General features: G+C 37.2%; 1 protein-coding gene across 1 annotated transcript; it reads left to right on the forward strand.

Annotated features, from left to right (window-relative positions):
* The first annotated feature begins 9767 nt into the window (after window positions 1-9767).
* LOC113248765 (germ cell-less protein-like 2) lies at window positions 9768-11273 on the forward strand. The gene has a single exon (XM_026490342.3). It carries the CDS (start codon window positions 9768-9770, stop codon window positions 11271-11273), a length of 1506 nt encoding a protein of 501 aa, XP_026346127.1.
* Window positions 11274-14071: the final 2798 nt, after the last annotated feature.

Raw genomic sequence — 14071 nt, forward strand, 5'->3', positions numbered from 1 at the left:
CACACACATGATAAAATGTTCAGCATCATTAGCCATCAGGGAAATTCAAATGAAAACCACATGGAGATACCACATTATGCCAGTTAGAATGGCAAAAATTGACAAGGCAAGAAACAACAAATGTTGGAAAGGATGTGGAGAAAGGGGAACCCTCTTACACTGTTGGTGGGAATTCAATTTGGTACAGCCACTGTTGAAAACATGGTGGAGGTCCCTCAAAATTTAATAGTAGAGCTACCCCATGACTCAGCAATTGCACTACTTGGTATTTACCCCAAAGATACAGACGTAGTGAAGAGAAGGACCATATGCACCCCAATGTTCATAGCACCATTGTCCAACTGTGGAAGGAGCCAAGATGCCCTTCAACAGACAAATGGATAAAGAAGATGTGGTCCATTTTTACAATGGAATATTACTCAGCCATCAGAAAGAACGATTACCCAACATTTGCAGCAACATGGATGGGACTGGGGGAGATTATGCTAAGTGAAATAAATCAAGTAGAGAACGACAATTATCATATGGTTTCTTTCATTTGTGGAACTTAAGCATAAGCAGGGAGATTGGTAGGAGAAGGAAGGGATAATGAAGGGGGGGGTAAACAGAAAGGGGAATGAACCATGAGAGACTATGGACTCCGGGAAACAAACTGAGGGTTTCAGAGGGGAGGAGTGTTGGGGGATGGGTTAGCCCAGTGAATGGTATTAAGGAGGGCACCTATTGCATGGAGCACAGGGTGTTATACGGAAACAATGAATCACGAAACATTCCATCAAAAACTAATGATGTACTGTATGGTGACTAACATAACATTATAACATTTTTTTTTTTAAAAAGCAACTACACATTTAAAGTGAGGGGATGGAAGAATGTTTATCATGGAAATAGATGTCAAATGAAAGCCTGAGTATTTAGGGCACCTGGGTGGCTCAGGTGGTTATGTCCCTCTCCTTCTCTCTAATTCCTACAAAAATCAGACCCTCTTTCCAAGCACATAATGAAGTTCTGCCTCCTTTTAAGTTTTCTGTCACTACTCCAAGTTTTACATATTTCTCTCTTCTCTTAACTTCTCTTTAGTAAGCCCTATCACAATTTAAGCCTTTATGGGTATAGCCTGAATGAGAAAGGCCTGAGTCCAGAATCAATACGGAAATGGTAGACTCTCCAGCAGGGTAACAAGGCAGTAACCCGTGGTGCTGCTGTGAACTAACTGCAATACTCACACTGTGGGAAACATGGCCCTTATAAGATTGATTGTAGTGCATTCTTACTCTTTTCATAGACTATTGTTTTCAACTACGCTCGGGAATCAGGAAGTCAGGCCTAAGTTTAAGGAAGGCTACATAAGTGCAGCTAAAATCAGAGAGAGAGAAAACAGCTATGGCTAGGAGCAGCCCCGACCATGAATAATGCAAATTTGTTGAAAAAAGCTAAGTAATTGGCCTCTGAAGACTCCTACATAGACATAGAGTCAATAAGTTTATAGATGCAATTGGCATGCAAGTGTGAGAAAAGCAATATATTCCAGATGAAACGGACCTTCTTAAAAATAATTTTGAGGATGTTCAGTAACTAAAAGGGCTTTAGTAGCTTTGTAAATCAAGAACTATTATTTCTATAAGAAAAGTATATAACTGGAGTTAAGATGGTGAAGGAGTAGGGGCCCCTTTTCCATCTGGTCCCCTGAGTTGAGCTGGATAGGGACCAGACCATACTGAACATCCACAGAATCAGCCAGAGACACAAGAAGATACATCTGGATTTCTACAAATGAACATCTCCAGCACTGAGTATTGAGGTACGAAGTGGAGAACCAAAAAACCGCGTACAGATATCAGAAGATAAATGGAAGGGGGAGGGAAGCGTAAGCCACCTGCATGGGGGAGCGGGCAGACTCGCAGACCAGCACCCGCGAGAGAACAGACTGGGACCGTGAGCGGGGAGCACGCACCACCAGACAAAAACGGAGCTCCGGTGTGCTCACTGGAACCAGACAGACCGGGAGCCGGAGCGTGCGGGGGCGGCTGGCGGCTGGAGGCTGGCAGCTGGCGGTGTTAGAAACACAAAGGACAGAGACACTCCGGGCCTGGACATGAGGGCTGGGATGCCGGCTGTTTGGAGCAAAATCAGGGATGCTGCAGGGTTGAGAAGCACCAACAGAAACAGAGTTGAAGTGGCCAGAACATCAGTAGAGAACGGTCCACGATCCCTCTGTTCTGAGACAGAGGCTGAGATTTGGCTACTGCTGCTCTGACTCTCAGAAGGGGCACAACAAACCACCAAGGAAAGCCGCCAGAGAAAAAAAGCCTGGAAATACTAGCTCACAGTTTGTCCATCCCCATCTCCCCTCCCAGGGGACACGGACTCCACCCAAACATGGTTGCCTGAGTATCAGCATGGCAGGCCCATCCCCCAGAAGGCAGGCTGAAAAATCAACAAGCCCACATCCCTATGGTCCCTATAAAACAAGTGCACACTTCCAGGGTCCCAGTCAATAATTTGGGCTCTGGACATCCCCGCAACCTCTCCTCATCAGAATGATGAGAAGGAGAAAACCTCCCCGGCAAAGAAAAGACAATGAGTCTGTGGCCTCCTTCACTGAACTGATGGATACGGATATAACCAAATTATCAGAAATGGAATTCAGAGGAACAATGGTCAAGATGATGTGTAGACTTGAAAAAAGTACTAATGAAAATGTTAATGAGAATATAGAATATCTAAGGGCAGAAATGAGAGCGAATCCATCAGAAATTAAAAATTCTATGAATCAAATGCAGTCAAACTGGAGGCTCTGACTGCCAGGGTGAATGAGGCAGAAGAACGTATCAGTGAATTGGAGGATGGGTTAGTAGAAGAGAAAGCTAAAATAGAAACTTGGCTCAAAAAATCCAATCTCAAGAATGTAGGTTATGGGAGATTACTGACTCAATGAAATGTTCCAATGTCAGAATCACCAGCATCCTTGAGGGTGTGGAGAAAAACAGAGGTCTAGAAGAGATATTTGAACAAATTGTAGCTGAAAACTTCCCTAATCTAGCAAAGGAAACAAGCATTCGTGTCCAAGAGGCAGAGAAGACCCCTCCCAAGCTCAACCACAACAAACCTACGCCATGTCACATCATAGCGCAATTTGCAAATATTAGAACCAAGCATACAGTATTGAAAGCGGCCGGGGCAAAAAATTTCTCACATACTGAGGCAAAGGTATCAGAATTATTTCATACCTGTCTACACAGGCCTGGAATGAGAGAAAGGGTTGGGGGGGCATTTTTAAAGCTCTTTCAGAGAAAAACCTGCAGCCAAGGATCCTTTATCCAGGAAGGCTGTCATTCAGAATTGATGGAGAAATAAAGACCTTCCATAATCACCAGTCATTGACCAATTTAGTAACCATGAAACCAGCACTACAGGAAATATTAAGGGGGTTTCTATAAAAGTAAAATGCCCCAAGAGTGATACAGAACAGAAAGTCACAACCGATACAAACAAAGACTTTACTGGCAACATGGCATCATTAAAATCATATCTCAATAATCAGTCTCAATGTAAATGGACTAAATGCTCCCATAAAATGTCATAGAGTTGCAGATTGGATAAAAAGACATGACCCATCCATTTGCTGTCTACAAGAGACTCATCTTTAACCTAAAGGTACATTCAGACTGAAAGTAAAGGGATGGAATACCATCTTTCATGCCAACGGACCTCAAAAGAAAGCTGGGGTAGCAATTCTCATATAAGACAGATTGGATTTTAAACTAAAGCCTGTAGTTAGAGACACAGAAGGGCACTATATTATTCTTAAAGGATGTATCCAACAAGTGGATATGACAATTATAAATATCTATGCCCCCAACAGAGGAGCAGCAAGATACACAAGCCAACTCTTAACCAGAATAGAGAGACATATAGATAAAAATACGTTAATAGTAGGGGACCTCAACACTCCACTGTCAGCAATAGACAGAGCACCGGAGCAGAAAACCAACAAAGAAACAAGAACTTTGAATGCCATACTCGAGGAGTTGGACCTCATAGATATATATATAGAACATTACACCCAGAACCAAAGAATACTCATTCTATTCTAATGCCCATGAAACATTCTCAAGAATAGACCATGTTCTGGGTCACAAAACAGGTCTCGACCATAATAAAAGACTGAAAGTATTCCCTGCATATTCTCAGACCACAACATTTTGAAATTGGAACTCAACGTCAACGGAAAATTTGGAAGAAACTCAAACACTTGGAGACTAAGAACCATCCTGCTCAAGAATGATTCGAGGAACCAGGAAATAAAAAATAAATTCAAACAATTTATGGAGAACAATAAGAATGAAAACACAACAGTCCAAACCTATGGGATACTGCAACGTCAGCCCTAAAGGGAAAATACATAGCCATCCAAGCCTCACTCAATATAACAGAAAAATCTAAAATGCAGTTTTTATATTCTCACCTCAAGAAGCTGGAACAGCAACAGAGGAAAAGTCCTAATCCACGCATGAGAAAGCAGTTGATCAAGATTAGAGCAGAAATCAATGAATTAGAAAGGAGGAGCACAGTGGAGCAGATCAAGAGAACTAGAAGCTGGTTCTTTGAAAGAGTAAATAAAATTGGTAAACCACTGGCAAGAGTTATCCAAAAGAATAGAGAAAGGACCCAAAATTAATAAAATTATCAATGAAAAGGGAGAGGTCACAACCAACCCCAATGAAATTGGAAGGATTATTAGAAACTTTTATCAACAGTTTTATGCCAATAGGTTAAGCAATCTGGAAGAGATGGAGGCCTTCCTGGAAACCTTTAAACTACCAACACTGAAACAGGAAGAAATTGATTTTTTAAACAGGCCACTTAATTATGAAGAGATTGAAATAGTGATTAAAAACCTTCCAAAAAACAAAACTCCAGGCCCGGACGGTTTTCCTGGGGAATTCTACCAAACATTCAAAGAAGAAATAATACTTATTCTCCTAAAGCTATTTCAAAAAATAGAAATAGAAGGAAAGCTACCAAACTCCTTCTATGAGACCAATATTACCTTGATCCCCAAACCAGGCAAAGACCGCATCAAAAAGGAGAATTACAGACCGATTTCCCTAATGAATATGGACGCCAAAATCCTCAACAAGATCCTTGCTAATAGAATCCAAGAGTACATTAAAAGGATTATCCATCATGACCAAGTGGGATTCATCCCTGGGATGTGAGAGTGGTTCAACATTTGTAAATCGATCAGTGTCATACATTTTATACAGAAGGAAAAAGCCAAAAATCATATGATTCCCTCAATAGATGCAGAAAAAGCATTTGACAAAATACAGCATCTCTTTCTGATTAAAACAATTCAGAGTGTAGGGATAGAGGGTACATTCCTCAATCTCATAAAAACCATCTATGAAAAGCCTACAGCAAATATCATTCTCAATGGGGAAAAGCTGGAAGCCTTTCCCTTAAGATCAGGAACACGACAAGGATGCCCACTCTCACCATTATTATTCAACATAGTACTAGAAGTCCTTGCAACAGCAATCAGACAACAAAAAGGGATAAAAGGTATCCAAATTGGCAAAGAAGAAGTCAAACTGTCTCTCTTCGCAGATGACATGAAACTCTATATGGAAAACCCAAAAGAATTCACTCTCAAACTATTAGAAGTTATAGAGCAATTCAGTAATGTGGCAGGATATTAAATCAATGCTCAGAAATCAGTTGCATTTCTATACACGAATAATGAGACTGAAGAAAGAGAAATAGGGAATCCATCCCATTTTCAATAGCATCAAAAACCAAATGTTACCTTGACATTAACGTAACCAGAAACGTAATGGATCTATATTCTGGAAACTACATTTTACACTTAAAAGACTTTGAAGAATACACAAAAATATGCAAAAATATTCCATGCTCATGGATCACAGGAATTAACATCAAAATGTCCACGCTACGCAGAGAAATCCACTTTCAATGCTATCGTGATCAAAACACCAATGACATCTTTCAAAGAACTTGAATAAATAGTCTTTAAATTTGTATGGAACCAGAAAAATCCCGAATCGCCAAGGAATTGTTGAAAAGGAAAAACAAAGCTGGGGACATCACAATGCCGGATTTCATGCTGTACTACAATGCAGTGATAACAAAGACACCATGGTACTGGCACAAAAGCAGACACATATACCAATGGAACAGAATAGAGAACCCAGAAAGGGACCCTCAGCTCATTGGGCAACTAATCTTTGAAAAAGCAGGAAAAAACATCCAGTGCAAAAAAGACAGTCTCTTCAATACATGGTGCTGGGAAAATTGGACAACTACATGCAAAAGAATGAAACTTGACCACTCTCTCACACCATACACAAAGATAAACTCTAAATAGATGAAAGACCTCGATGTGAGACAGGAACTCATCAAATCCTAGAGGAGAACATAGGCAGCAACCTTTACGACATCGGCCAAAGCAACCTTTTTCATGACATATCTGCAAAGGCAAGAGAAACAAAAGATAAAATGAACTTGAGGGACTTCATCAAGATAAAAATCTTCTGAACAGCCAAGGAAACAATAAAAAAAACCTAAGAGGCAGCCCATGGAATGGGAGAATATATTTGCAAATGATACTATAGATAAAAGTCTGGTATCCAAGATCTATAAAGAACTTCTCAAACTCAATACGCAACAAAGAAATAAACAAATCATAAAATGGGCAGAAGATATGAACAGACACTATTCAAATGAAGACATACAAATGGCTAACAGACACATGAAAAAATGTTCAAAATCATTAGCCATCAGGGAAATTCAAATCAAAACCACACTAAGATACCACCTTACGCCAGTTAGAATGGCAACAATGGACAAGGCAAGAAACAACAATTGTTGGAGAGGATGTGGAGAAAGGGGATCCCTCCTACATTGTTGGTGGGAATGCAAGTTGGTACAGCCACTCTGGAAAACAGTGTGGAGGTCCCTTAAAAAGTTAAAAATTGAGGTATCCTATCATCCAGCCATTGCACTAGTGGGTATTTACCCCAAAGATACAGATGTAGTGAAGAGAACGCACCCCAATGTTCATAGCAGTTTTGTGAACAATAGCTAAATAGTGGATGGAGCCGAGATACCCTTCAACAGATGACTGGATAAGAAGTTGTGGTCTATATATACAATGGAATATTACTCAGCTATCAAAAAGAACCTTTTCTCAACATTTGCTGCAACATGGATGGCACTGGAGGAGATAATGCGAAGTGAAATAATTGAAGCAGAGAAAGACAGTTATCATATGGTTTCTCTTATCTATGTAACATAAGAACTAGGAAGATCGGTAGGAGAAGAAAGGGATAAAGAAAGGGGCGGTAATCAGAAGGCAGAATGAAGCATGGGAGACTATGGACTCTGAGAAACAAACTGAGGGCTCTAGAGGGAAGGGGGGTGGGGGAATGGGATAGGCTGGTGATGGGTGGTGGGGAGGGCACGTATTGCATGGTGCCCTGGGTGTTATATGCAACTAATGAATCATCGAACTTTACATCAAAATCCAGGGATGTACTGTATGGTGACTAACATAATATAATAACGAAACATTTAAAAAAAGAAATGTATATAACTTTCTTAGGTTTGTGAATGGAAAAGATATCTAAAGCAATCAAATCATTCAATAATTTGGGAAAAATATATGTTCACCAATTCCACAAATATTTAATAAACACCTAGGAGACATTGTTCTAAGTTGCTACAATTTTTTTATGCATAGTTGCTGCAATTTTGATAGTCAATGGAGCAGACAAAGATCATTTTGTAAAAATAATCTTGGACTTCATTGTCTTTGTCTGTTCATATTATTACTAATATTTGGACGTGGGAAAGTTTGTCCCGCTTTGCGAAAAATGAAAGAAGCTTGCACTGAGGAGAAAGCAAGACCCACAGAAACTGCAGCTAAGAAAGATAAAGTATGCCATGCAGCCACTCATTATATAGGTGCCACTGTACCTGCTTCCTCATGTAGTTCTGATATTACCCATAATAACATTATCCGATGACAACCTACAGTATAATATTGTCTACTTTCAGTATTTTCTGTATGCATGCATATGCATATAGGTGTATTTTTTGTTTGTAAAAAGTTGCCTTATAATATATGTACTCTTTTGTATAATGCTTCTGTTGCTTCAAATTATGAAATTTTCTGAATGTATTAAAATTGTAATATTTAGATATAAAAAATTTAAATAATACCATGATAGTTCAGCAAAGATATATAGAAGAATCTTTGTCTAATTTCAAATAAGGAAAGATTTTCTAAACAGAAATACAAAAATGCATACTTGGAAAATCTAATTTGGCTTCTTTAGAATTAAAACATCCTGGGTCACTGGGTGGGTCAGTTGGTTAATCATCTGACTCTTGGTTTCAGCTCAGGTCATGATCTCATGGGTTCTGGGATCAAGCCCCACCTTGGGCTCCATGCTCAGCAGGGAGTCTGCTTGAGATTTTCTCCCTCTGCCCCTCCCCTCGTGCACTCTCTCTCAAGGAAACAAACAAATAAATAAAAATAAGAATTAAATAAAATAAGAATTAAATAAATAAAAGAAATAAATTAAATGAATTAATTAATTAAAGAAATAAATTTAATAAGAATTAAAATCCTTATAATAAGGAGTACCATAAACATTTTAAATGGTGAATAAAAATTATTAAGAGAAAGATGTATGTATATATATATAACACAGATATATAAAGGTAAAAATGTGTATATAATAGACAATGACTAGTCTTACATTATAAGGAGATTTTAGCAATTAATAAGGAGAAAATAATATAAGCCTATACAGACATAATTAAATACAAAGCCAGACAATTTTGAAATCTCTCTCCCTCTTTAGGTATATACGAAGTTGAATTGACTATGTATGTATACACACACACACACACACACACACACATATATAGTGCATGTATATGTATGTGTGTGTGTATATATACATATACACATTTTCAAAATTATGTATACATATATATACACACACACATATATAATTAGATACAAAGCCAGACAATTTAAATCTCTCTCCCTATTTAGGTATATATGAAGGAGAGACATTTCAAAATTGTCTATGTATATATATATACATATGAACACACATATATATAGTGTTTATATTGTATATATGTTTGTATATATATGCATATATATACATTTTCAAAATTGTCTATGTATATACATACACACATGTATATAGTGTATATATACAGACACACACACACACACACACAAATGTACATGAAAGTTTGTTTTCCCTAATAAACAAAGGCAAATAATGAGATACCACTGTTCATCTTTTTAAATTGCTAAAAATTGTAGGTAAATGATTATATTCAATACTGACAGTTGAGAAAAAAACGTTCTCATACACTAGCAGTGGGAGCTTGAATGTGTACAATCCTTAACACTCTGATCAAAAAACCCTTTGTCTATGTCATTTCTCTTATAGAATAACATTCTCGAGCAAAACCTAGAGGCTTGAGCCTTGGCAAGGGGCCAAACTCAAGGGAGGACTAGAAACAGGGGGCGGGACCACAGGGAGGGAGGGGCTAGGCGGACAATAAAGAATGCAGAGCCTCCTCTGTGACGTTTGGGACTGCGTTTGAACGTCCTAGTTAGACTAGGGCGTAGGCAGAGGTGGCAGGCCACAGCAATGCCATGGCAGTGAATGCTCTGCAACAGTCTCATTTAGGGGATCTGAGATCTTTCGTATATGGGGCCCCTGAGCAGTCGCATACTGCAATGCAGGGAATCAGGCATAGTTAATTCGCAGCCCCCAGTAGCCCAGGCGGGCCCCAATTATATACCTGGCAGCCGTAAACGCAAGCAGAGCAGTGGGCCCTGCCTAAGCCCGGAATCTGAGATCAGCCAAAGGTCTTTAGACCAGGAAGAGGATCTACAGCATGTAGTCAGCACAAGCCAGGGTAAAAAAGTTAAGATCGCATCTGAGTATGCTTACCAAACTTTATTTTTGAGCGGAGAAACAAGTGATGTTAAAGTTCGTGCCCTGGGGAAAGTATGGTGTTTACACAAAATGTTTTTATGTCAGTCAGGCTACTTTGCTACTATGTTTAGAGGTTCTTGGGAAGAATCGCATAAGGATATTATTGACCTGGAGATTAATGACCAGAATATAAATGTCGATTCCCTGAACTTTGTACTAGGCTCGCTGTATAGGGATAAATACATCTTAATGGATCCCCTTCAAATTCCACGAGTTTTGGCAACAGCATGCCTGTTTCAAGTAGAGGAATTAATTCAGCAGTGTGATGAGACCATGAAGAAAACAATTAATGTAAAAACTGTATGCGGCTATTATGCAGCAGCAGAGACCTATGGGCTACATTCTGTAAAGACAGGGTGTTTTGAATGGCTTCTCCACAATTTGATGACACATCCAAGTGTTGAACTTTACAAAGAACTCAGTATAGATCTCATGAATCTTCTAATTTCTTCTTCTAATTTATTAGTAATGCAAAAGGAAATGGATGTATATACCACACTTAAAGAGTGGATGTTCCTTCACCTTAACCCAGCTTGGAAAGGCTCAATGAAACAGCTTTTAGCTAATGCAAACAACTGGTTTTCTAGTCACAGGGAATGTGTTGGTAATATTGCCTTTCTTGAAACCAAACAAGGTATACCATTCCAACCAGTGTTTAAAAACTTAAGATTTCAGCATATCATCTCTGACCTGACCGCCACAAGAGTTATTGAACAAGATACTCTGATACCTTCAAAATGGTTATCATCTGTTTATAAACAACAATGGTTTACCTTGCTTAGAGCACAACAATACAGGGAAATTGGGCCTCAAAAGATCAATGAAACAGAACTTGAAGAACATAGCATGAGATGTGGTAAGAGGATTGTCAAGGATGGAAAATACTCCTGGAAGTGGTCAGGTTACAACTTTGGCTTTCCCTTACATGTCATCTTCACCAGCCATTATATAATTTTCAAGCAAAATACTTTCAGTCAGCCATGTGACAGTTCCATTTCTCTACAACCTCTAAGAAATATTGTGTTCAGATTAACTTTGGTGTATTTTGATTCTGGTGGAAAACTAAGTTTCAGCAAAACAACTGGTTACAAAATACTTACCTTTGAAAAGGATGAGGAACGAGTAGTCATGAAGTTGGATAGCACAGTTCTGAGTTTCCCTTTATATGTATTCTGTAACTTCTTGTTTATATCATTAGAAAATCCAGGAAATTGACAGTCTTGTCAATGAGGATATATTAGCATTTTGAAAACTTCTGATGTCTCATATCATTTAATGGCCCTACTGTTAAACACAATAAAGACCAATAACAGAAATAAAAAAAATCTTTTAACTGTAACTATCATAAATGACTACTATTTATCTTCATTTTATTTCTGCATATCAATGAAGAAAAAGTTTAATTCCAGGAAAATATATCTGTGAAACCAAGTGGTCAATGATGCTGACATCTTTCGCTTTTCATTTACCATCAACAGGCAAGCTCCAAATGGAAACAAAGAGACTATAGGAAAAATAAATTAACTTGTTAGATAAATTTTACCTTAACTAATATTGAGAGAAAATAAAAAAATATCTTCCTTGCTGAAATTATTGCACTAGTGTGACTCTAATTGCAGCAATATTACAAAAGAGTTAATCGAGTAAAAGCTATGATTAGGAATTTTCTTTGGACTCTGTAATGTACAGAGTTAAATAGCCAGACAAAAATGTCAGGTTTTACATTACATATGGTACAATTTATTGATATTTTACAATTAATCTGCCACGTGTCCCATTTTCTCTGTGGTTTGAAGAATGCATATTGCTGACTATCTGGAAAATGAGTATTTTTCACACTTAAAGAGTGGAATTATGAATTAAAAAGTGGATATATAATGCATATAACTTATATATACATGTTATATAGTTACATATTATTATATACCATATAAATATAAGCAAAATATATTAATATAAGTATATAATAACAATTATATAACATATAAACATATAATAACATATATATTATATGTAAATATATACAAATAAAGATATAGTTATATTTAATATATGAACTCATATATATGCACACACATATACAATTTTTGAAAAGGTTGGATAAAGGTTATGAACTAAAATGGGTTTTATAAATACCAGTTATTCCTGTGGATATCCAGATATGAATAATTTCAAAGTATCCTCTTCATTTTTTCTATTTGTGCTTATATTTGGTTTACTCTTTTTTTGCCAGAGTTTGTCCTTTTTGTCTATGGAGTATCTGAAGTAACATTTATTTCAAAATAGAAGCCAATTGGATAAACATTATACTTTCAAAAATATGTCTACTAGTTCATGAGCTAGGAAGAGAGAGCCCTGTATGTCCAGCTGACTGGTGCAAATTTCAAAAAAATTTATAGCACCTCGAATGCTGTTTATATTTGTTCAATATGATTGTCTTTTTCTATGAACATACATAATAATCATATCACATATTCCTTGCATACCAAGCATGCAGTCAAGAATAACTTATTTTAATGTGCTTGCCACAGCCATTTTTCAATTTTTATCCACATGGTTCTCATGTTCTATCAAATTGTAAGGATCTTGCAAAAACATACATCATGTATTCCATCCCCTCTCCAGGCAGAGTCTAAATGAGTTCTCAATTTCAAATTTTAAAAACTTGGAACTTTTAGAAAATAAAAATCCTAAATTTGAAAGAGAACAGTAGGGGAAAGTAGAATTGCACATGGAATCACAAAAGTCTGTGGTACGCCCCAAAATATTACTATCACAACTTCCTCAAGTATCTCACTCAGTGTTACACATAAGGAGTGGGGTAATGATAGCAATAGAAAAATATGACTGTCATGCTCCATATTTCCCCAAATAACTTAGGATCATTGTTTCAAATACTCTGCCAATCCCAAAACATAAGTGAACCTGTAAGTAATTTAGGTTATCTCTTACCCCCTTCGTCTTCACCTGGTCCTTCAACCATCATTTAAGATAGATTATGTATTTAGTTAGTTAGTTAGTTAGTTAGTTAGTTAGTTAGTTAGTTATATTTATGTTTTAGAGAGTGCATGCGTGAACAGGGTAGGGGAAGGGTAGATGGAGGGAGAGAGAGAATCTTAAGCAGGCTCCACACCCAGCCTGGAGCCCCATGCAGGGCTTGATCTCACGACCCTGAGATCATGACCTGAAACGAAATCAAGAGTGGGTTGCTTAACTGACTGAGCCACCCAGTTGCCCCCAAGATACATAATTGAAGTAAAGATCAAAGATGCAACTTTCCATTTCATTGGCTCAAGATCTAACCTACCACTCTGGTGATGAGTGAAGCTACCAAAAGTCACTAGAAAATACCAGAAACGTTGCAAATCTGCTTTCTTAATGTGACTCACTATTTTATTTCAAATTCAAGTTAGTAATCCAATTTAGTATTAAATAAAGGCAGTTCGGTGACGGGTATTAAGGAGGGCATGTATTGCATGGAACACTGGGTGTTATACACAAACAATGAATCATGGAACACTACATCAAAAACTAATGATGTACTGTATGGTGACTAACATAACATAATAAATAAATAAATAAATAAATAAATAAATAAATAAATAAAATAGTTTCCCCCCATGATGTGATTTTGTTTTATTTTATTAATTTTGGTTTTTTTCATTTTTATTTATTTATTTATTTATTTATTTATTTATTTATTTATTTATTTATTATGTTCAGTGAGCCAGCACATTGTACATCATAAGTTTTTGTTGTAGTGTTCAACGATTCATTAGTTGTGTATATGTTAAGAAAGCATTAAGGATAAAATCAGCCTATTGATAATACCATTCTCAAAGGTCAGGCCCAGATTCTAAAAGTTAACATTTTTCTTTTTTTTATAAAGGCTTCCAATAATGTCTCTACTTTAGTGAAGAGACATTTTACTGATCTATATCTAGGAAATCTTGTTCATATTTTAACTGCTTTTTAAAAAATTGAGACATAATATGCAACATTACATCAGTTTC

This window comes from Ursus arctos, chromosome X (genome assembly GCF_023065955.2).
Source record: "Ursus arctos isolate Adak ecotype North America chromosome X, UrsArc2.0, whole genome shotgun sequence".
In the NCBI taxonomy this organism is placed as follows: domain Eukaryota; kingdom Metazoa; phylum Chordata; class Mammalia; order Carnivora; family Ursidae; genus Ursus; species Ursus arctos.